Here is a 22,598-nt window from a genome sequence, read left to right as displayed (position 1 = left end):
TAATTCCGGCTCCTCCACTTGTCGGCTGTGTGACTTCGGGCAAATCACTTAACTTCTCTGCGCCTCAGTTACCTCATCTGTAAAATGGGGATTAAGACTGTGAGCCCCACTTGGGACAACCGGATTACCTTGTACCTCCCCCAGTGCTTAGAACAGTGCTTGGCACCTAGTAAGTGCTTAACAAATGCCATTATTATTACCAACTTTGATGATAATAATAATAATAGTGGTATTTGTTAAGGACTTACTCTGTACCAGGAACTGTGCTAAGCACTGGGGTGGATGCAATCAAATCAGGTTGGACACAGTCCCTGTCTCACGTGGGGCTCACAGTCTCAATCCCCATTTTACAGATGAGGGAACTGAGGCCCAGAGAAGTGAAGTGACTTGCCCAAGGTCACATGCAGACATGTAGCAGAGCTGGGATTAGAACCCATGACCTTCTGACTCTCAGGACCATGCTCTATCCACCACGCCATGCTGTTGGAAAAAGAATATGATGTCTATAAATTATATATATATGTATATACATATATATATAAATTATTGATATATATCAATGTCTGTCTCCCCCTCTAGATTGTAAGCTCTTTTTGGGCAGGGAACAAGTCTACCAACTCTGTTGTATTGTACTCTCCCAAGAGGTTAACACAGTACTCTGCACACAGGAAGTGCTCAGTAAATACCATCGTTTGATGACATTGGCAAAACCAATCAATCGATCGTATTAATTGAGCACTTGCTGTGTCCAGAGCACTGTACTAAGCGCTTGGGAGAGTACAATCAACAGAGTTGGTAGACACATTCCCTGCCACAGTGAGCTCACAGTCTAGCGGATCTGTGGGCCCGCTGTTGGGTAGGGACCGTCTCTATATGTTGCCGACTTGTACTTCCCAAGCGCTTAGTACAGTGCTCTGCACACAGTAATCGCTCAATAAATACGATTGAATGAATGATAGTTTCAGGGGGAAGTTAAAGGTTTCAAAAGTAGAGGTTAAGGGGAATTAGGACAGAGTATAGCCTATTGGACTCAGCTTTTCAACTTTTAATAATAGTAGTTATTAAGTGCTTATTGTGTGCAAAACACTTTACTAAGAGCTGGAAAAGAATACACTTTTGAGAATTAGATAAGGTCCCTGACCTTCAAGGGGCTCACAAGTGAGCCCCCCTTCTAGACTATAAGCCTGTTGAGGGCAGGGATTGTCTCTGTTGCTGATTTGTGCTTCCCAAGTGCTTAGTACAGTGCTCTGCACACCGTAAGGGCTCAGTAAATACAATTGAATGAATAAAATCATCCAGGAAGCAGCATGATCTAATGGAAGGAGCACGGGAACCTGGAACCTGAGTTCTAATGTGACTCCTCCACCTGTCTTCTGGGTGACCTTGGGCAGGTCACTGGCATTCGCTATGCCTCCTTTTCATCATCTGTGAAGTGGGAATTAAATCCTACTCCCTTCTAGTTAGACCATGAGTCCCATACCGGATAGGGACTGTGTCCCAACTCGATTATCTTGTATCAACCGCAGCACAGAACTTGGCACGTAGTAAGCACTTAACAAGTGCAATAATAATAATGCTAATAATAATAATAACTGCCTCTTCCTGAATGTCCGTAGTAGGGCTCAGCTGGGGTTCCAGAAGAGAGTTTCAAAAACTTGGGATCCTAGAGAGAAGAATTGCTTAAGTGATTGCAGATGTATATGCTTTTTGGTGGTTCCATCTGGAGGAATCGAGAGAGAATGGAATGTGATCCTGTGGGTTAGGCTTTGAGCTGAAGAATAGTTTGGTGCTTTCTTCCCTGGCTTGTACTACCGAAGGCTGAAGCAGAATTCTAAGCCCCTGAGGTTAGAGAACACTTTACATATTGCTCTGAAGCAATGCTACTTCCTCCACCCTTTCTTACGAAAAAATGCTGGAACGTGAAATAGAGCAGCCGCAGCTGCATTCTCGGCATATATAAGATGGTGCTCATTCTTTAAACAAAACCCTGTGCATTATTAACAAAAGTGGAACAAGAACCTCCGAAATTTTGCTGTAATTGCATTGTGAGATCCTGAGCTGGTTGAGGTAGTGGAGAAGCAGCATGGCCTAATGGAAAGTCCCGGAGTCAAAGGACCTGTGTTCTAATCCCAGCTCTGCCACTTGTCTGCTGTATGACCTTGGGCTAGTCATTTCACTTTTCTGGGCCTCAGTTCCTTCCTCTGCAAAAACAGGGATTCAATAACTGTGTTCCCTTCTACTGAGACTGTGAACCCCATGTGGGACCTGATGATCCTCTATCTGCCCCAGAGTTTAGTACAGTGCTTGGCACATAATAAGCGCTTAACAAATTCCAGATAATAATAATAATAACAATTATAATGATGGTATTTGTTAAGCGCTCACTTTGTGCCAAGCAGTGTTCTAAGCGCTGGGATAGATAACAAAGTAATCAGGTTGTCCCAGTTGGGGCGCACAGTCTTAATCCCCATTTGACAGATGAGGTAACTGAGGCACAGAGAAGTGAAGTGACTTCCCTGAAGTCACACAGCTGACAAGTGGCAGAGGCGGGATTAGAACCCATGACTTCTGACTCCCAAGCCCGGGCTCTTTCCACTAAGCCTCGTTGCTTCTGTAGATTGCCCACTTCCTGTCGCTCAACCAGTTAGTAATCGATCAGTAGTATTTATTGAGCACCTTCTGTGTGCAGAGCACCTAACTAAGTACTTGGGAGGGGACAATAGAGTTAATAGATGTGATCCCTCCCTCAAGGAATTTACAATCTCATGGAGGAGATGAAAACGCAGATAAATTGCAGATATGAGGAAGTAAGAGATACCTCTTGGGGGAATCTGTTTTCCAGACTCTTTTAGACACAAGGTGGGTTTTAATTCTGGCAAGTCACTTAACTTCTCTGTGCCTCAGTTTCATCTTCTGTAAGTGGATAAATGGATAAAATAGTTGTTCTCCTTCCCCCCTTAGATTGTGGGTCGAAGATTGTTTCTGATCTGATTGTATTGTATCTACCCTAGAGCTTAGTACGCTGCTTGTTAAATAGTAAGCACTTAACAAAAATCATAATTATTATTACCAATCAATGGTATTTATTGAGTTCTTACTATATGCAGAGCACTGTTCTAAGAGCTTGGAATCTTATAGTGCAAGAGAAAAGCAGACATGTTTCTTGCCCATAATGAGCTTACACTCTCATGGCTCAGTGGAAAGAGCCTGGGTTTGGGAGTCAGAGGTTGTGGGTTCTAATTCCGACTCAGCCACTTGTCAGCTGGGTGACTTTGGGCAAGTCACTTAACTTCTCTGTGCCTCAGTTACCTCATAAAATGGGGATTAAGACTGTGAGCCCCCCGCGGGACAACCTGATCACCTTGTATCCCCTCCAGTACTTAGAACAGTGCTTCGCACATAGTAAGCGCTTAACAAACACTCATCATCATAGAGGTGAGCTTACAGTCTTGCTAAAAATGTTGATAAGAGATCAGCTAATAATCCCCTATTCTCTCTGAATGCCCAGGAGAGTGGTTTGGGAGCCAGTTTTATTTCCATCTCTGGAAGTTCACATATTAGCAGATGACACACTCTGTTTAAAGCCCAACAGCAATGAGCATTACGTTGTTCACGAAGATGCTTGAGAAGATAGGAAACTTTTGTCCCAACTGCTTTTCACATTTACTGTAGAATTTATCCTTATTCCTCTGTCATTTGAAGTAGCAGTTTTTACTTAGGCTTTTTGCCAACCTTGAAATGAGACCTACACACAGAACCTGACAAAATACTTGAAAAGCTGTTCTCATATCAACTCCTGGGGTCTGTGTTAAAATAACTCGTTTTAAGAATTTTTTTTAGAATTTCTCTGTGAGTTAAAATGAATGTCAGCATTATTCCATCTCTGAGGAGAACACCATAATTAGAGAATGAAACTGCTCCTAAATCATGCAGTCCAGGTCCTGACCCTTTCCATGGAGGAAGAGCAAAGAAACAGGAAAGCAAACAAATAATTGCTACCTTTAAAACGAGGGCTTGAAAGGAACTCTTGAGTAAAAAGCAAGAAGGAAAAGTACGTGGCAGGAATCCCCGTCATTAACTCAATCGAAACAAAACCTCATTAAGCCAAATTTAAAAAGGAGAAAAGGGAAGATGACTGTTCAGACCGTTCCGGTGGGGAGGGGAGGGAGAAAACTAGAATAAAAAGCAAATAGAAACGGAAATAGCCAAATAGAGCTATACTGTAACTGCGTAATCCAACAAAACTTTTCTGAGGTTGAGACAACCCTAGAGATTTCTGAGGGTGTTCTTTCATTGATAAACAAGAAGCCAAAGCTGATTCTGAGCTGCGATAACACTTCCTTTGAAATGCATAACATTCCATACTTCTCTTTCATCGTCTCCACCGGACACTATGATTCATCTGCGCGGAATTTGTCCAGGCCCCTTATGGAGCTATTGAAGGTGTAGTCAAACCCAAGTCATGAATGTACAGTATTCTGAGACCACGTTCGTCTCGCTCTCTACCCAACTGGACTTAGAGGACCCATGATGCTTCCTCTCATTTTGATGACTAGAGAGACAGAATAAAACATGGATTTTTACCAGTCACGTTCTCACCCCACGAATCAGAACGCTCATAGGCGTATTTGTGCAACCAAGAGACTCATCGATGAAACAGTGGTGGGCGGCAGAATCATTTTCAATGTGTTTCTGTCTTTAGATGCTAAAATACATCTTCATTCTGCTTTCCCCATCTTCGAAGTCCTGCTGTAATCACATCTCTTCCCCCTTCTAGACTGTGAGCCCGTTGTTGTGTAGGGACTGTCTCTATATGTTGCCAACTTGTACTTCCCAAGCGCTTAGTACAGTGCTGTGCACACAGTAAGCGCTCAATAAATATGATTGAGTGAATGAATGAATCTCGTGCAGGAGACCGTATCTCTCATCTTCCCACCTTAACGCTCCTCCAGCAGCCATGTCACTTGGGTGCTCATACTTAGCTTTATGCTCTATTAGTTCCAATAATAATAATGATAATGGAATTTAAGTGCCTACTATGTGCCAGGCACTGTACTAAGCGCAGTACTAGCCCACGTCCTGCCTCTGGCCTGGAATGCCCTTCAAAGCCTTATTGAAAGTACATCTCCTCCAAGAGGCCTTCCTAGACTAAGCCCCACTTTTCCTCATCTCCCACTCCCTTCTGTGTTGCCCCGACTTGCACCCTTCATTCATCCTCCCTCCCAGCCCCATGGCACATATGTATATATCTGTCGTTTTACCTATTTGTATTTACATCTGTCTCCCCCACTCTAGACTGTGAGCTCATTGTGGGCAGGGAATGTCAGGGTTTATTGTTGTATTATACTTTCCCAAGCACTTAGTACAGTGCTGTGCACACAGTAAGTGCTCAATAGGAATGAATGAATGAATGAATGAATGAATGAAAGCACTGAGATAGATACAAGATGATCAGGTCAGACACCGTCCCTGTCCCACACTGGGCTCACAGCCTTCATCCCCATTTTACAGTTGAGGTAGCTGAGGCACAGAGAAGTGAAGTGACTTGCCTGTTGTCACACAGCAGACAAGTAGTGAAGCCAGGATTAGAACCCCGGTCCTCTAACTCCCAGGCCTGTCTCATTCCACTAGGCCTTTCTGCTTCTCTGTGCTTAGAATAATAATAATAATGGTATTTATTAAGCACTTACTATGTGCCAAACACTCTTCTAAGCCCTGAGGCAGATACAAAGTAATCAGGTTGTCCCATGTGGGGCTCCCAGTCTACCCTCCATTTTACAGATGAGGTAACAGAGGCCCAGAGAAATGAAATGACTTGTCCAAGGTCACACAGGAGACCAGTGGCAGAGCCAGGATTAGAACCCACGTCCTCTGACTCCCAAGCCCGGGCTTGTTCTACTATGCCATTTTCCTCCTACCTTTAATTTGGTTTAGTTTAGTTTAGTTAAAAATTTAGTTTACCTGTAATTTTGTCTCCCCCACAGGATTGTGAGTTCCTTTCTGTTGTTTTCTCCCAATTGCTCAATTCAGTGCTCTGCAGTCACTGGGTATTTAGGTGTACAGTAGTGGATTCTTTGGCTCCTTTGGTTGCGTTTGGGCCAGATCCTGTTACCAAATATGAAAAGGGAAAGTGCCCCCAAATCATTTCCCTTGGTTTTCTGGGGAATCCCAGAAAAAAGGATGGGGGCTGTGGTTTGTGAGGACCATTCTGATCATGAGAGTCTGTGTAGGTCAGGCCTTAAGAGAACCTCGGGGATTGGGTTTCAGATGACTGAAGAGCCATTTAGTAACCTCGTCTCAGTTTTGCTAAATGGGACGCCGGGGGCTTTAAAAGAGTTCATGAACCCGTACCAGCAACTAGCATACACTTGGAGGCTCGTTTACTGGCCAACTGAATTCCTGTATTATTCTTGTTATATTGTATTATTTTAATATCGCCCTTCAGAACGGTTTGGTTTACGAAAAAGAAAAAAAGAAATCCGAAATCCCCATTATAATTTCAGCCCAGTTTTGCATTAAATAATACTGTTTGGTTTGAGTACGTGAACTGTAAAGGTTTATGACATGTGATTTTGGTTTCATGAGACTGTAGGGGGAGTAAAAAGATTTTTGTTCTTTTTAGAATCAAGGTCATTTAGACAATAATTAATTTTTAACGATGTTTCAGTTTCTTTGAATTTGCAGTTGTCCTGATGGTGGATTTCTTCTCCTAAAAACCAAATTTCTGTTCCTAACATCTAGTTCAGTGCTTGCCACTCAAGATAATGTGCTGACAAAAAAAAATTGCTCAATAAATACGATTCCGTACCTCATCCACAGACACAATCCCTGCTTTCAGGGCTTACTGTAGAGTTGTTTCCAGCCAGTGCTATTAGGAGGTTCGTTTTTGAATCTCTGACTATTTTTGAAAGGTGTAGGGGGAGAAATTTCAGTCAGATTCACTGTGAATTTCAACAGATCTTCCAAAAAGAGTATATTGGAAGTAGATTAAAAGATTCAAGTCTCCAAGCCACGTCGATTATCTTCCTGAAACATCAGCCCACATCTCTTCTCAAAGTCCCCCATCGGCTTCTGGTGCCTCTCTGCATCAGATAGAAATTCCTCTCTGTCGGCTTCAAGGCTCTCCATCATCAGTACCTGAATTATCTACTCTTTTCACCCACTACTTCCCAATTTGTTCACTTCGCTCCTCCCAATCAATCAAATAATCAGTGGTATTTATTGAGTGCTTGCTACTAATAATAATAGTAATTGTGGTGGTGGTGAAGCGCTTACTATGTGCCAGGCACTGTACTAAGCACTGGGATAGATACACAATTATCCGGTTGGACACAGTCTGTGTCCCACATAGGGCTCACGATCTTAATCCCCATTTTACAGATGAGGTAACTGAGGCACAGAGAAGTGAAGTCACTTCCGCAAGGTCGCACAGCAGACTAGTGGCAGAGCTGGGATTAGTCATTCAGTCGTATTTATTGAGCGCTTATCGTGTACAAAGCACTGTAGAACCCAGATCCTTCTTAGTCCCAGACCCGTGCCCAATCCACTAATAATAATAATAATGATGGCATTTATTAAGTGCTTACTATGTGCAAAGCACTGTTCTAAGCACTGGGAAGGTTACAAGGTGATCAGGTTGTGTCTCAGTCTTAATCCCCATTTTACAGATGAGGGAACTGAGGCACAGAGAAGTTAAGTGAATTGCCCAAAGTCACACAGCTGACAATTGGCAGAGCCGGGATTTGGCACTAGGCCACCCTGCAACTATTCTTACCGTATTAAGCGCTCTCGGAAGAGTGCAGTACGATAAAGTTGTTAGATGTGATCCCTGCCCTCAAGGACCTTAAAATCTAGTGGAGATGGGGGACATTAAAATAAATTAAAAATAGGGGAAGCTGCAGAGTATAAGGAGATTCATTCATTCTGTCTTACTTATTGAGCCCTTACTGTGTGCAGAGCACTATACTGAGCTTCAGAGAGTACAGTACAACCATGAACAGACACGTTCCCTGCTCACACGCAGCTAACAGTCTAGAGCACTAGTACAGATAAATTACAGATTTGTACATAAATCTGTGGGCTGGGAGGTGGGAAGAACAAAGGGAACAAGTCAGGGAAAAGCAGGAGGGAGGGAGAAATGAAGAAAGGTGGGGCTTAGTCTGGGAAGGCCTCTTGGAGGAGATGTGAGATGTACATAACCATTCAGCTCTTCCTCACTCTCACCTCTCCCAAATCCACTGCCTCACTCGTGCTGTTTCCCCAGTGTGGAACTCCCTCCCATCCCACATGGAGAAGCAGGATGGCGGAGTGGATAGAGGATAGGCCTTAGAGTCAGAAAGTCAGGGATTCTAATCCCGACTCCACCACTTGTCTGCTGTGTGACGTTGAACGAATCACTTCACTTCTGTGGGCTTCAGTGAAAAACACCACTTTTTTTATCTGAAAAATAGGGATTGGGCCTGTGAGCCCCATGGGGGATAGTGACTTGTTTCCAACCCAATTTGCTCGTATCCACACCAGTGCTGCCCGGCACAAAGTAAGCACTTAACAAGCACTTAGAACAGTGCTTTGCACATAGTAAGCGCTTAATAAATGCCATTATTAAATGCCAAAATCATTATTATTATCAGACTAACCTCAGCTCTCCCCACATTATCCCACCTCCTCCAACTAATATCCCAGCACCCTGAGTCATATCATCCTTTCATCCATTTCCAGCGCTTATGAACTTACTACCACCCCCTTTGACTACACTATTGTTAAATATTTTCATGTTTTCTCCCCCATTCGAGGTAAGCTCCTTGTGGGCAGGTAACAAGACACTTCATTATTCCGAATTTCCCAAGCGCTGCCCCAAGAGGATGCTTAATTAAAGCTACTATCAATCACTCAGTCAGTGGTATTTATTAAACACTTACTGTGTGCAGAACACTGGACCAGGAGCTTGGGAGAGTGCAGTACAACAGAGTTGGTAGATATGTTCCCTGCCCACAACGAGCTTACAGTCTAAAGGGGGAGGCAGGCATTAATATAAAGAAATAATTTACAGATATGTCATAAGTTCCGTGGGACTCGGTGGGGTGAGTACCCAAAGCGTACAGCTGCCAGGGCAAAACAACAGGAGGGAGAGGGAGTTGGCGAAAAGAGAGTTACTATTGATACTACTACAAATAATAAATAATGATGGTATTTGTTAAAGCGCTTACTATGTGCCAGGCACTGTACTAAGCGCTGGGATAGGTACAAGCAAATCAAGTTGGACAGAGTCCCTTTCCCATGTGGGGCTCACAGTCTCAATCTCCATTTTAGAGATGAGATATTACAGTTGCTGCTATTACTATTAACATCACATCAGTGTAGTGGCTAGAGCATGGGCTGGGAGTCAGAAGGTCATGGGTTCTAATTCCGCCTCTGCCACTTGCCTGTTGGGTGACCTTCAGCAAGTCACTTGACTTCTCTGTGCCTCAGTTACCTCATCTGTAAAATAGGGAGTAAGACTTTGAGCCTTATGGGGGACAGGGACTGTGTCCACTTGATTTGCTTGCATCCACCCCAAGTGCATGGCATATACTAAGCGCTTAATAAATACCATAATTATTGTTATTATTATCACATCTCCTCCAAGAGGCCTTCCCTGACTAAGTCCTTGTTTCCCCTACCTATCCTCCTTTTCAGATCGCCTATGCGCTTGGACTTGTACCTCCTAAACACCCTGAGCCCCCACACCACTTATAGACAGATCCTATATTCTGTCGTTTCCCCTAGCTGTAGTTTATTATCATGTCTGTCTTCCCCTCTAGACTGTAAGCTGCCTGTGGGCGGGGAGCGCGTCTGCCAACTCTGTCATACTGCATTCATTCATTCGTATTCATTCAACCGTATTTATTGAGCGCTTACTGTGTGCAGAGCACTGTACTAAGCGCTTGGGACGTACAAGTCGGCAACATACAGAGACGGTCCCTACCCAACAACGGGCTCACAGTCTAGAAGGGGGAGACAGACAACAAAACAAAACATATGGACAGGTGTCAAGTCATCAGAATAAATAGAGCTCCATTGAACGCTGACCGTGTGCAGAGCACTGTACTAAGCAGTTGGGAGAGTAAAATATTCATTCATTCAATCATATTTATTGAGCACTTACTGTGTGCTGAGCACTGTACTAAGCGCTTGGGAAGTACAAGTTGGCAACATATAGAGACAATCGCTACCCCACAACGGGCTCACAGTCTAGAAGGGGGAGACAGACAACAAAATAAAACATATGGATAGGTGTCAAGTCGTCAGAACAAATAGACAAAATATAACAATGGACACATTCCCTGCCCACAATGAGTTTACTCTCTAGAGGAGGAGACGGACATTGAATATAATTTGTTTTTGAATAGTACTTTCCAAGTGCTTACTACAGTGCTCTGCACGCAGTAAGCGCTCAGTAAATATGATTGAATTAATGAATAATTTGATATGTACATATAAGTATATATACACTCTCACAAGCTCTTTGTCCAGTGCTTGTGCACACAGTAAGTGCTCAAAAAGTTCCCGATTAATGCTACAGTGCTTCGTAACCTTTGTACTGATTGGACTAAGTAGCACACCAATTGGTGCATATCCCAACATATTCCTATAATGTTTTTACCAGGGGTTTAAAAGAGGTAGGCTTACTTGCTGTAGTAACTGCTAACGCAAGGGACTCACTTCCTGACAGAATTGGCTATAACCACGTATCCGTTCTTTTAATTCTCCAGTGGGGATCTGTTCCCGTTCCCCTTTCCCCTCTCCAGGACTTCTGCTGTTATCGGAATGGGGGCCAAGTTAAAGGAAGGAGGTAAAGGGGGTGTAGTAATCTCCAAGAAAAATGGTGACCTACTGGCATTAATAGTATTTATTAATCAATCAATCAATCGTATTTATTGAGCGCTTACTGTGTGCAGAGCAAACAGGTGGGAATTAGTGGCCTAGTGGAAAGAACGAGGGCTTCTAATCCCAGCTCTGCTACCAATCTGCCGTGTGCTAGTAATAATAATAATGATAATAATAATAATGGTATTTGTTAAGCGCTTAATATGGGCCAAGTACTGTTCTAAGCACTGGGGGAGGTACAAGGTAAACAGGTTGTACCATGTGGGGCTCACAGTCTTCATCCCCATTTGACAGATGAGGGAACTGAGGCACAGAGTGCTTAGAACAGTGCTTTGCACATAGTAAGCGCTTAACAAATGCCATCATTATTATTATTATTATTATTAAGTGGCTTGCCCAAGGTCACACAGCAGACAAGTGGCAGAGCCGGGATTAGAACCCATGACCTCTGACTCCCAAGCCCGAGTTCTTTCCACTAAGCCATGCTGCTTCTCTAGTGTGTTCTTAGGCAAGTCACTTAATTTCTCTGTGCCTCAGTTTTCTCATCTGTAAAATGGGGATTAAGACTGTGAGCTGTGTGTGGGACAGGGACAGTGTCCAGCCAGGTTATCTTGTATCCACCCTGGCGCTTAGTGCAGTGTTTGGCACGCAGTAGTACGCACTTAACAAATACCGCAGTTATTGTTATTGTTATTATTACTATTATTATTATATGGTCCCTTCCCCTCAGGGGGTTTGCACTCTAAGAGGCTTCTACCTCTTATATATACCTGTATATATGTATATATAATGATGGCATTTATTAAGCACTTACTATGTGCAAAGCACTGTTCTAAGTGCTGGGGAGGTTACAAGGCAATCATTTTGTCCCATGTGGGGCTCACAGTCTTCATCCCCCTTTTACAGATGAGGTAACTGAGGCCCAGAGAAGTGAAGTGACTTGCCCAAAGTCACACAGCTGGCAATTGGCGGAGCCGGGATTTGAACCCACGACCTCTGATTCCAAAGCCCGGGCTCTTTCCACGGAGCCATGTTGCTTCTCTTATATGTTTGTACATATTTATTACTCTATTTATTTATTTTACTTGTACATATCTATTCTATTTATTTTATTTTGTTAGTATGTTTGGTTTTTTCTCTGTCTCCCCCTTCTAGACTGTGAGCCCACTGTTGGGCAGGGACCGTCTCTTTATGTTGCCAACTTGTACTTCCCAAGTGCTTAGTACAGTGCTCTGCACACAGTAAGCGCTCAATAAATACAATTGATTGATTGATTCTAAGCGTTGGCGTAGCTACAAGCTAATCAGACCAGATGCAATCCCTGTCCCACTTTGGGGGCTCACAGTCTAAGTAGGAGGGAACACAGGGATTGAATCTCCACTTTGAAGTTGAGGAAACTGAGGCACAGGGAGTGAAGAGGCTTGCCCAGGATCACACAGCAGGCAAATGGTAGAGCCAAGATTAGAACCCACTTCCTCTGGCTTCCATGCCCATGCTTTATCTACTGGACCATGGTGCTTTCCCCGGGGCCCTTTGTGTCCACCAACTCTGTTGTAATGTACTCTCCCAAACGCTTAGTACAATGCTGTGCACACTGTAAGTTCTCAGTAAATGCCAGTGATTGATTGGTATGGAAATAAATGCTGTGGAGCTGGGGAGGGGTGACTATCAAGACGCAGCAGCGTGGCTCAGTGGAAAGAGCCCGGGCTTTGGAGTCAGAGGTCATGGGTTCGAATCCCACTCCACCACTTAGCTGTGTGACTTGGGGCAAGTCACTTAACTTCTTCATCTGTAAAATGGGGATTAAAACTGTGAGACCCCCGTGGGACAACCTGATCGCCTTGTAACCTCCCCAGCACTTAGAACAGTGCTTTGCACATAGTAAGCGCTTAACAAATGTTATTATTATTATCATCATTATCATTATTATTATTATGAGCCCAAGTTCATAGGTGATGCAGAAGGAAGACCAGATAGGAAGATTGAGGGCTTAGTCAGCGGAAACCTCTTGGAGGAGATAGGGTTTTAAGTGCTTAATAAATACCATTAATTGACTTATCTCTGATGGAAGACTCCACCAGCAGTGATTCCTTAAATAATAATAATGATAGCATTTATTAAGCGCTTACTATGTGCAAAGCACTGTTCTAAGCGCTGGGAAGGTTACAACGTGATCAGGGTGTCCCATGTGGGGCTCACATTCTTAATCCCCATTTTACAGACGAGGCAACTGAGGCACAGAGAAGTTAAGTGAGTTGCCCAAAGTCACACAGCTGACAGGTGGCAGAGCCGGGATTTGAACCCCTGACCTCTGACTCCAAAGCCCAGGCTCTTTCCACTGAGCCACGCTGCTTCTCTGGGGCTCACAGTATTGATCCACATCTTATAGATAAGGTAACTAAGGCCCAGAGAAGTGATGTGACTTGCCTCAAAAACTCAGAGCTTGCCAGAAGTTGGTAATTCCACAAAGGCCTTTTCAAATTTAATCTTTAGTCAAATTGAGCAAATCTTTGATTTGATTGGGACTGGTTGGGACAATGAGGACTCCAGAGGACTCCTTCTTACCTCCAAACACAACCACGCCCTAGACATTTTAGCCAGTTGGGCCCCTGTCCTATTATTAAAGAGCTTCAATCAATCAATTAGTCAATGAGATTTAGTGAGTGATTATTGTATGCGGGGCAGAAAGTTCCACATTCTCATTTAGGAATTCATCCCAACATTAACAACCTGACCATGAGGAAGTTCTTCCTTTTAAATAATAATAAGAATAATAACCGGGGTCAAGAATTTACTATGTGCCGAGCACTTTAGTAAGCGCTGGAGTAGATATAAGATAATCAGGTCCTTCATGGGGCTCACATGATAAGTAGGAGAGAGAACAGATATGGACACTTTATTTTGCAGATGAGGGAACCGAGAAGTTAAGTGATTTGCCCAAGGTTATAGAGAAGACAAATGACAGAGCTGGGATTAGATCCCAGTTCCTTATGAATCCCAGGCCTGTGCTCTATCCACTAGACCATGCTGCTTCTAGGTACCGTTTAGAGCTCTGCCAATGCTCTAATTTATTAAATATCATACCAGCGATACACAAGGAGTCTGAAAAAGTTTATCTACCTCCCAAAGCCAGAAGCCTTCCATGGAGAAATTCACAGAAAATTCACACGGAGAAAGGCACCGAAAAATCTGGCTAAATATTACACAAAGAAAGAAGAGTTAACCTCACTCTTTCTCTTTTTTAATGAGTCATGATTGATTAAATTCAATTTATATATCTATACATATAGATAGATATATGAATTTTTTTACAACATAACTATAATTTGGACAGCTATCAACACCATTTGAGAGTTACTGAAAACCATTTACAATAGTAAAATGTCTAATTTAGTCCTGTTGAAATATGAAATCTGGCTGTCATTGACACTGACATCCATTAGTAAATCAAGTGATTTGACATTAGTTTTTGCTTTGTGGTGCAATAGTTTTCTAATAAGCACATTCTTGTTGTGAGATGGACTGCATTTAATCCAAAGAAAATCTGGTGGAGAGTCAATGGATTCTAGCCAGCTCAGCTTTAGTTCAGGGAAAATGACAATAAACATGTCCAGTGACATTTATAAGAATTGTATTTCCTCATGCCACACCATCATCACAAGGGACTCCATCAAACTCAACGTTGTTGCTATTTTCTTTTACCAGACAAAGGTATGTGACACTCCTCCCATTTTCCGCTCACAGACTATTTAAATGCTTCTCCTAAAGACACATACATTGGAAGTCTATATCGTTAAGTGAAAATAATGATTTTCAAGAGGAGAGAAGAAATCAAGATAACAAAAACATTACTTATTCTTAGTAATGATGGCATTTATTAAACACTTTGTGCAAAGCACTGTTTTAAGCGCAGGGGAGGTTACAAGGTGATCAGGTTGTCCCACATGGGACTCACGGTCTTAATCCCCATTTTACAGATGAGGTAACTGAGGCCCCGAGAAGTGAAGTGACTTGCCCAAAGTCACACAGCTGACAAATGGCAGATCCGGGATTTGAACCCATGACCTCTGACTCCAAAGCCTGTGCTCTTTCCACTGAGCCACGCTGCTTCTCTAATGGGGTAAGAACGGGTTGGGAAGGAAGAGTTTATCCATGTCAAGCCCCAGTAGACTCCTCAAAGCATGGTGTTCATTCATTCAGTTGTATTTATTGAGCACTTACTGTGTGCAGAGCACTGTACTAAGCGCTTGGGAAGTACAAGTTGGCAACATATAGAGATGGTCCCTACCCAACAATGGGCTCACAGTCTTTGCTACAAGAGAAGCAGTGTGACTCAGTGAAAAGAGCCCGGGTTTAGGAGTCAGCGGTCATGGGTTCTAATCCTGGCTCCGCCACTTGTCAGCCGTGTGACTTTGGACAAGTCACTTAACTTCTCGTTGCCTCAGTTCCCTCACCTGCAAAATGGGGATTAAGACGGTGAGCCTCACGTGGAACAACCTGATTACCCTGCATCTACCCCAGTGCTTAGAACAGTGCACGGCACATAGTAAGCGCTTAACAAATACCAACATTATTATTATTATTATTAAGTAGAGTAGTAGTGGCTGAAGCCATGACAGCATAAAGTTAAACTATAATAGTAAGACTTTCTGTGAGTGGGTGTGAGCTTGGTCACACCACAGACTCTGAAAAGCTGTTGATTCATTTATCCGTGTTTTAAAAGAAGTTCAAAACTGAAAACAAAACCACCAACTTGCCACCGTTAGCGGCAGGCAAAGCTGTTTTATATCCTGATTCTGCCCCATGGGACGGGCCTGTGTTCAGGAATGATGGTGGGCTTGCTCGATCCGCCAACTCTTGCCTGGAATGTTGATTTTCTTGGAAAATTCCAGAAGCCGCGCAGCCTGGTGGAAAGAACAGGGGCCTGGGATTCAAAGGACTTGGGTTGTAGCCATGCCACTTGCCTACCGTGATTCAGGAAAGAAATCTCAGTCATTTTTGACATCTTTTAGATCACTGGTTGAATGATCGATTGAAGTCTTCCCTAATACCATTTTTGCCTGTTGTGATTTTTGTTTTTGTGGTTTACGTTGTCTCTCCTATATAGTGCTGCACTCCTACCTGTTCACCCGTTTTTTGTTTAATAATAATAATAATAATGGCATTTATTAAGCGCTTACTATGTGCAAAGCACTGTTCTAAGCACTGGAGAGGTTACAAGATGATCAGGTTGTCCCACAGGGGTGCTCACAGTCTTCATCCCCATTTTACAGATGAGGTAACTGAGGCACAGAGAAGTTAAGTGACTTGCCCAAAGTCACACAGCTAATTGGCGGAGCCGGGATTTGAACCCATGACCTCTGACTCCAAAGCCCATGCTCTTTCCCACTGAGCCACGCTGCTTCTCGTTTAAATTCCCCCTGCAGTTTTCGAGATGCTAATTATGTATTCCTCAGCTTGGGTTTATCTGGTCATGATGCCTAATGAAGTGGTGGTTAATATAATAATAATAATGATAGCATTTATTAAGCGCTTACTATGTGCAAAGCACTGTTCTAAGCGCTGGGGAGGTTACAGGCTGATCGGGTTGTCCCAACGGGGGCTCACAGTCTTAATCCCCATTTTACAGATGAGGTAACTGAGGCACAGAGAAGTTAAGTGACGTGCCCAAAGTCACACTGCTGGCAATTGGCGGAGTCAGGATTTGAACCCATGACCTCTGACTCCAAAGCCCGTGCTCTTTCCACTGAGCCACACTGCTTCTCCTAGTTACTAACATGAGGCTTCTCTTTGCCAGTGTAGAAATAGCTCCTGTATTTTTTAAAATAAGGGAACTTAAGGAATATATGTTTATATTAAGTCTTTTAACATTCTAGACTGTGAACCCATTGTTGGGTAGGGACTGTCTCTATATGATACCGATTTGTAACTTCCCAAGCTCTTAGTACGGTGCTCTGCACACAGTAAGGGCTCAATAAATATGATTGAATGAATAAATGCTGGGTGAAATTGTCTGTGCCTCAGTTTCCTCGTCTAGTAAAATGGGGAGTCAATGCTCCTTCCTCCAATTTAGACTGCGAGCCCCATATGGGACAGGGACTGTATCTCACCTATCTCGTATCCACTCCCACACTCAGTACAGTGCTCAGCGTATCGTAAGGGCCTTACAGTTATCATCATGAGTCTCATTGGTTTCTCTCGGTAGATCATGCAGCAGATGAGCGACCATCGCTACGACAAACTGACCATTCCGGACGACGTGGCCGCAAACTGTTTGTATTTAAACATCCCGAGCAAGGGTCATGTCCTGTTGCACCGAGCCCCCGAAGAATACCCGGAGAGTGCAAAGGTAAAAAAAAATAATAATAAATAAATAAACCCAGCCACATAATGGAGAGAGTGCTAACTTCCGTGTCTGTAAGAACTCATCTCAGGCCAGCTCTTCCTCTAAGGCTATCCAGTTATTTTGAACAGTAAATCAGTCAGTGCATACTGTGTGCGGAACACTGTGCCGATCCGTGGGAGAGTACGGCGGAACAATAAAACGAACGCATTCCGCGCCCACAGCGAGCCGAAGGATCGTAGTAAACATTTTACAGTGAGGGCCGTTTGAAACCGGGTCCCAGCAGAGACGATCGGTTCCTCTTTCTGGTTCTCGTTCATTCTTGGCATTATGGTAGAGGGATAATGGTTCCAGCCTGTTGTATTCAAGGCTTTCCAAGTTCTTGACAAATAAGCATGCTTCCCCAGGCCTCCATTGAGGGGGCGGACGGGGGAGGCTGGAGGAAAGTGCCAACTGAGTTTTAGCCTCTTCGCCCCGGGCCGGTAGAGGAGAAACAGCCCCCTCGCCCAAGTCTGTGCTGTAACCCCGAGCAAAATGTCCCACAGAATGTTCGGCTCTTAATTGAAAACAGAGAGCCGCATTAACTTTTTATCCACATTTAATGGGCTCCTGGCCGATCCGTAAACGCACCCCTGTCACATCTTCCTCCACGGCCTGAGCGCTGGGAGGAGGCGGTGTCCTAAGGAGCGGAGTTACGGTCGTGAGGTAACGGAGAGCTGGTTGTTCCTTAAGGACAACTTGGGAAAAGCCGGGATTGTGGTCACCAGTCTCACGTTCTGCTGAAATGCCGCCTGCCTTCCTCGGTGGTACAGTTGAGGGAAACGGAGCCGACCGGCCCGAGAATCCCGTCCTGGGTGTTGTCGGTGGCAAAGGCAGCCCGCTTTGTATCGGCTGGGTCCACGGCGTCACAACTCCCTTCCCAGTACCCTTGTGTGACCTTCAGCACAACTGCAAGGACAGTCCTTTGAGTTTGCGGTCATTTTTTTCTCCCAAGCACTTAGTACAGTGCTCTACCCACAGTCAGTGCTCAGTAAACACGATCAATTGTTTTTTTCTCACTGCTCTAGGTTGGAGTAACCAGTAACCAGTAAGTTTATTTATTTATTTTACTTGTACATATCTATTCTATTTATTTTATTTTGTTAGGATGTTTGGTTTTGTTGTCTGTCTCCCCGTTTTAGACTGTGAGCCCACTGTTGGGTAGGGACTGTCTCTATATGTTGCCAATTTGGACTTCCCAAGCGCTTAGTACAGTGCTCTGCATATAGTAAGCGCTCAATAAATACGATTGATGATGATGATGAAGTTTCTGCCTCCTTTTCATTCCCCTTGTTGCCCTGTGTGATGGGTACTCGCTCTGCGTGTTTCCATACCCCTACAGAAAAATCAGATTTTTTTTCCACCTGACCTTAAATATTCCGTGGCTGTTCGGTGCTGAAACTTTTGCTGACTTATTATGAACGGCGTGATGTAAAAAATTTCGATAATGATCAGATATTGTTCATTCATTGTCGTATTTATTGAGCACGTACTGCGTCAGAGCGCTATACTAAACGCTTGGGGAAGTGCAATACAACAGTAAGCAGTAACATTCCCTGCCCACAGCGAGCTCACAGTTTGATGCTTAGTCAATCGATGGTATTTGTTGAGCATTTCCTGTGTGCAGAGCACTGTACTAAGCGCTTGGGACTGTACAGTACAATAGAGTTGGTAGATGTAAATCCCTGCCCATAAGGAGCTTACAGTCTACAGGGGGAGACAGTGATTAAAACAAATTACAGAGAGGAGTAATAGCAGAGTAAAAGGAAATGTACAGTACTCATTCATTCACTCAATCGTATTTATTGAGCGCTTACTGTGTGCAGAACACTGTACTAAGCTCTTGGGAAGTACAAGTTGGCAACATATAGAGATGGTCCCTACCCAACAGTGGGCTCACAGTCTAGAAAGGGGAGGCAGAGAACAAAACAAAACATATTAACAAAATAAAATAAATAGAATAAATATGTACAAATAAAATAGAGTAATCATCATCATCAATCATATTTATTGAGCACTTACTGTGTGCAGAGCACTGTACTAAGCGCTTGGGAAGTACAAGTTGGCAACATATAGAGACAGTCCCTACCCAACAGTGGGCTCACAGTCTAAAAGGGGGAGACAGAGAACAAAACCAAACATACTAACAAAATAAAATAAATAGAATAGATATGTACAAGTAAAATAAAATAAATAAATAAATGCGTACAAACACATATACAGGGGGAGATCTCCTATTCTGCCCGTTCACATTTCCGACCTGTTTGGGGTTGTGTAAGCCAGATTTAGGTTAGGTTATGGTACTTGCTAAGCGCTTTACTACGCGCCAAGCACTGTTCTAAGCGATGGGGTAGATACAAGTTAATCGGATTGGGCACAGTCCCTGCCCCACACAGGGCTCACACTCTTAATCGGGGAAGCAGCGTGGCTCAGTGGAAAGAGGCTTGGAGTTAGACTTGGAGTTGGGCTTTGGAGTTAGAGGTCATGGGTTCAAATCCTGAGCGCTTGGGACTCCTCTCAGGGTCACACCTGGAGAGTTTCCAGAACTCTACCAGTCTCAACTAGAGGAGGGAGAGTCGGTCAGAGGCCTATCCATTCCATTCCTAGCTTGGCCAGTGGCTAGCGAGTGGAAGGCAATCGGCTACAGGTCAAAACTCACCTGTGCCGGGCAGCAGCGGCGCGGGAGAGAATCAAGGGCGAAGACTCAAGTTTACTGCGCGGAAGTGATAAACCACTTCTGTATTTTTACCAAGAAAATTATGTGGATACACCACCAGTACCAAGAAAATGATATGGGTACACCGCCAGAACAATGGCAGGTGGAAGTGGGGCCTTCTGCGAGAGATGTGCCCATGGCGTCGCTGTGGGTCGAAGACGACTGGACGGCATAAGACAAGACGGGAAGGATATGTAAATAAGTTCTGGGAGATAGGGATGAGTCCCCAGCCAAGTTCATAGGCATAAAACAGTGGGGCAAGGGACAGGAGGAAATGAGGTTGTAGTTAGGGAAGGCCTCTTGACGTAACTGATGATGACCTATGCGTTATGGGTGACTGAAATGACCATTGTACAAGCGACAGTTCTTTCCACACAGAGAAATTGCCCGTGACTCGGAATGTCAAGATTATGCAGCATTGCTGTTTTAAAGTATGGGCTTTTTTATACTAACAAAAGCAAGCTATTTGTTCCTCTTATTTTGAAACCCCATTAGCGTTGGACAGGATAAATACTGCACATAAATACCACTGCCTTTTTACTGTTCATTGAAGCCCCAGAAAGCCCAATGTGTTTTGTATGGAATGCTAGGGTTTTTTTTATTATTTTTGTTGTTTTGGATTTTTTTGTAAAAATGTCAGCATAGTCTGTGGCATTCTTGACAATATAGAAATGCCAGCATAGTCTCTGGAGTTCTTGCCAATACAGAAAAGTCTTAAATTCCCATCATTTAAAGTCTCGAAATCATTCCGTGCCGTTGAGTTATATATTTTACAACCCTCTGTTGAAATAGAAAGTCAGTCGAAGTTTAAACATAAGTGTTTATAGGTAATCATTTTCCCAGTAGCTCAGGTAAAGAATGAAACCTCAAAGTATCATTCGGAGTACTTTCTCCTCCTGTACAAAGGTGAAATCTAGCGCAACAAGAAAATCCAGAAGTTTGTGACACTTTGTTTTTCCGCTCCTCATTGAAGCTCTCCAGAGAGAAATAATTATCTTGAATAAAAACGGATGTGCTCTGACATCTCCCTGGCTTTAATTCACTATTTTATCCGGGGATCTGGGTGGGATGTGAGACTGTGTATAACCTGAGGGTATGAGTCCTTCGGACTGTTTCAGCATTTTATGAGACTGACACTCCCGCTATTGTCAGATTAGGAGAGGGAGGGTGGCAAAGCAGAGGTGATATTTTACTTCTACCTTTCCCTTTATTTCTGAACCAGGTTTTTGAAAAGCTGAAGGATCATATGCTGATTCCTGTGAGCAACACAGAATTGGAGAAGGTAGATGGGCTCCTCACCTGCAGTTCAATTCTCATTAACAAAAAGATGGAATCGTGAGTTCACAGAATCCCGCCCTTGTACCTGGCAATAATGCACATGCAAGGCAGATGGCTCTGTGTCCGCTCTTATCGTTTCTATTGACAATCTGCTGTACCACTGTGCTACTAACTTGTGTTTACAAATGTTTCCGTTCTAATTACTTTAAGTCTAACCCCACTTAAGGTGGTACTTAAGGTGTACGATTGGTGAGCAAACAAATAAACCTAGGAAATACTAGTCTCAAGACTAAGAGAAAAAAAGATTTGGAGGAAGAACACTATCTGTCGTGGGTTTATATTACCAGTCTGAACATTGTTTGGTTTTCCAGTACATTCAGAAGATTGTCTTGGTCAGATGAGATTTTCTCCTTCTTCATCTTTCTGTACCCACGGCCTCCTTTGTCCTTTCCTTGTCTCCTTTCTCCCGCTCACTTATCCTTTCGTCTCATTTTTGCCTGGTTTCTGGCCTTCATTTCCCCCCTTCTCTCACCGACACTGAGTCGACCCCACCATCTTGTGCTCCAGAGAGGCGGAAACTTTCATCGATTCCACTCCGCCGTTAGCGTTATCTCCTTTGCCTGGCAACTCTGCTAATCCTCAGCACTGTGACGACCTAAACTGGGGTAGCAGATTGGGAAAGTTTAAATCCCTGGAAGAGGTAGATCTGACCAGCGGGAGCCGTATAAGTCAGACCCCGACCTGACTTTCCTTTGTTTGAAATATTGAGAAGAACAGGGCCATATGTCTAAAGACATCTTGGAAGCGATTTGGATTGCAGGCAGATCATAGAAACTCTGCGAAAAAGGTTGCATTTTACAAAAAAAAAAAATGTGTTTAGGAGACATCATGTGCCCCAGAATTCTAGTCTTAGTCTGTTTCCCGTATTTAGTATAGTCTACCTTTGTTTCACATATTTGGTCACGCTCTCTTGCCCTGTAATTCAGTAGAAACAGACATCATTTCCTCAAAAGTTGCCAAAAATCCCCCAAAAACACTTAAATAGTGTATGCATGCTAATGTGAACAAGGGAAGTGCTCGTTCTCTAAAAATCCAGTTGTGTTTGTGACCTGCCTTGAAGCAGATCTGCTTCAAACAATGGACAATATCCATTTTCAAAATTCCAAGAATACTCACCGCGGAATTCAATTAGAATTTCATTTCTCCAGTAACCCTCAAATTACACAACCTGCCGGCTGACTCACGAGCCTCCGAAAGGAAAATGCCATTGTGAAATAACTGTCCACCGTAGTCTCGCAAACTTGTACCGCTAAAACTCAAAAGAATCAGCAAACACGAGAAATGGTACTTCCCAAG

The 22,598-nt window shown here is 43.6% G+C and overlaps 1 protein-coding gene and 1 non-coding gene across 2 annotated transcripts in view; both read left to right on the top strand.

The window, feature by feature from the left end:
- The window catches only part of DDAH1 (dimethylarginine dimethylaminohydrolase 1), a 226,446-nt gene extending 204,170 nt beyond the window's left edge, over positions 1–22,276 (top strand). The window contains exons 5-6 of the mRNA XM_038745570.1: positions 17,072–17,215; positions 21,187–22,276. Coding sequence (XP_038601498.1) covers positions 17,072–17,215; positions 21,187–21,303 — 261 coding nt within the window. The 3' untranslated portion in view covers positions 21,304–22,276. The remainder of the gene's footprint in view (positions 1–17,071; positions 17,216–21,186) is intronic.
- LOC119927993 lies at positions 19,760–19,897 on the top strand. The gene has a single exon (XR_005450955.1). It is a non-coding gene; the product is annotated as a small nucleolar RNA SNORA7 (small nucleolar RNA).
- Positions 22,277–22,598: the final 322 nt, after the last annotated feature.

This window comes from Tachyglossus aculeatus, chromosome 4 (genome assembly GCF_015852505.1).
Source record: "Tachyglossus aculeatus isolate mTacAcu1 chromosome 4, mTacAcu1.pri, whole genome shotgun sequence".
Classification (NCBI taxonomy): Eukaryota; Metazoa; Chordata; class Mammalia; order Monotremata; family Tachyglossidae; genus Tachyglossus; species Tachyglossus aculeatus.
Note: the sequence above shows the minus strand (reverse complement) of the source record. Positions and strands in the feature narration are given on the sequence as shown.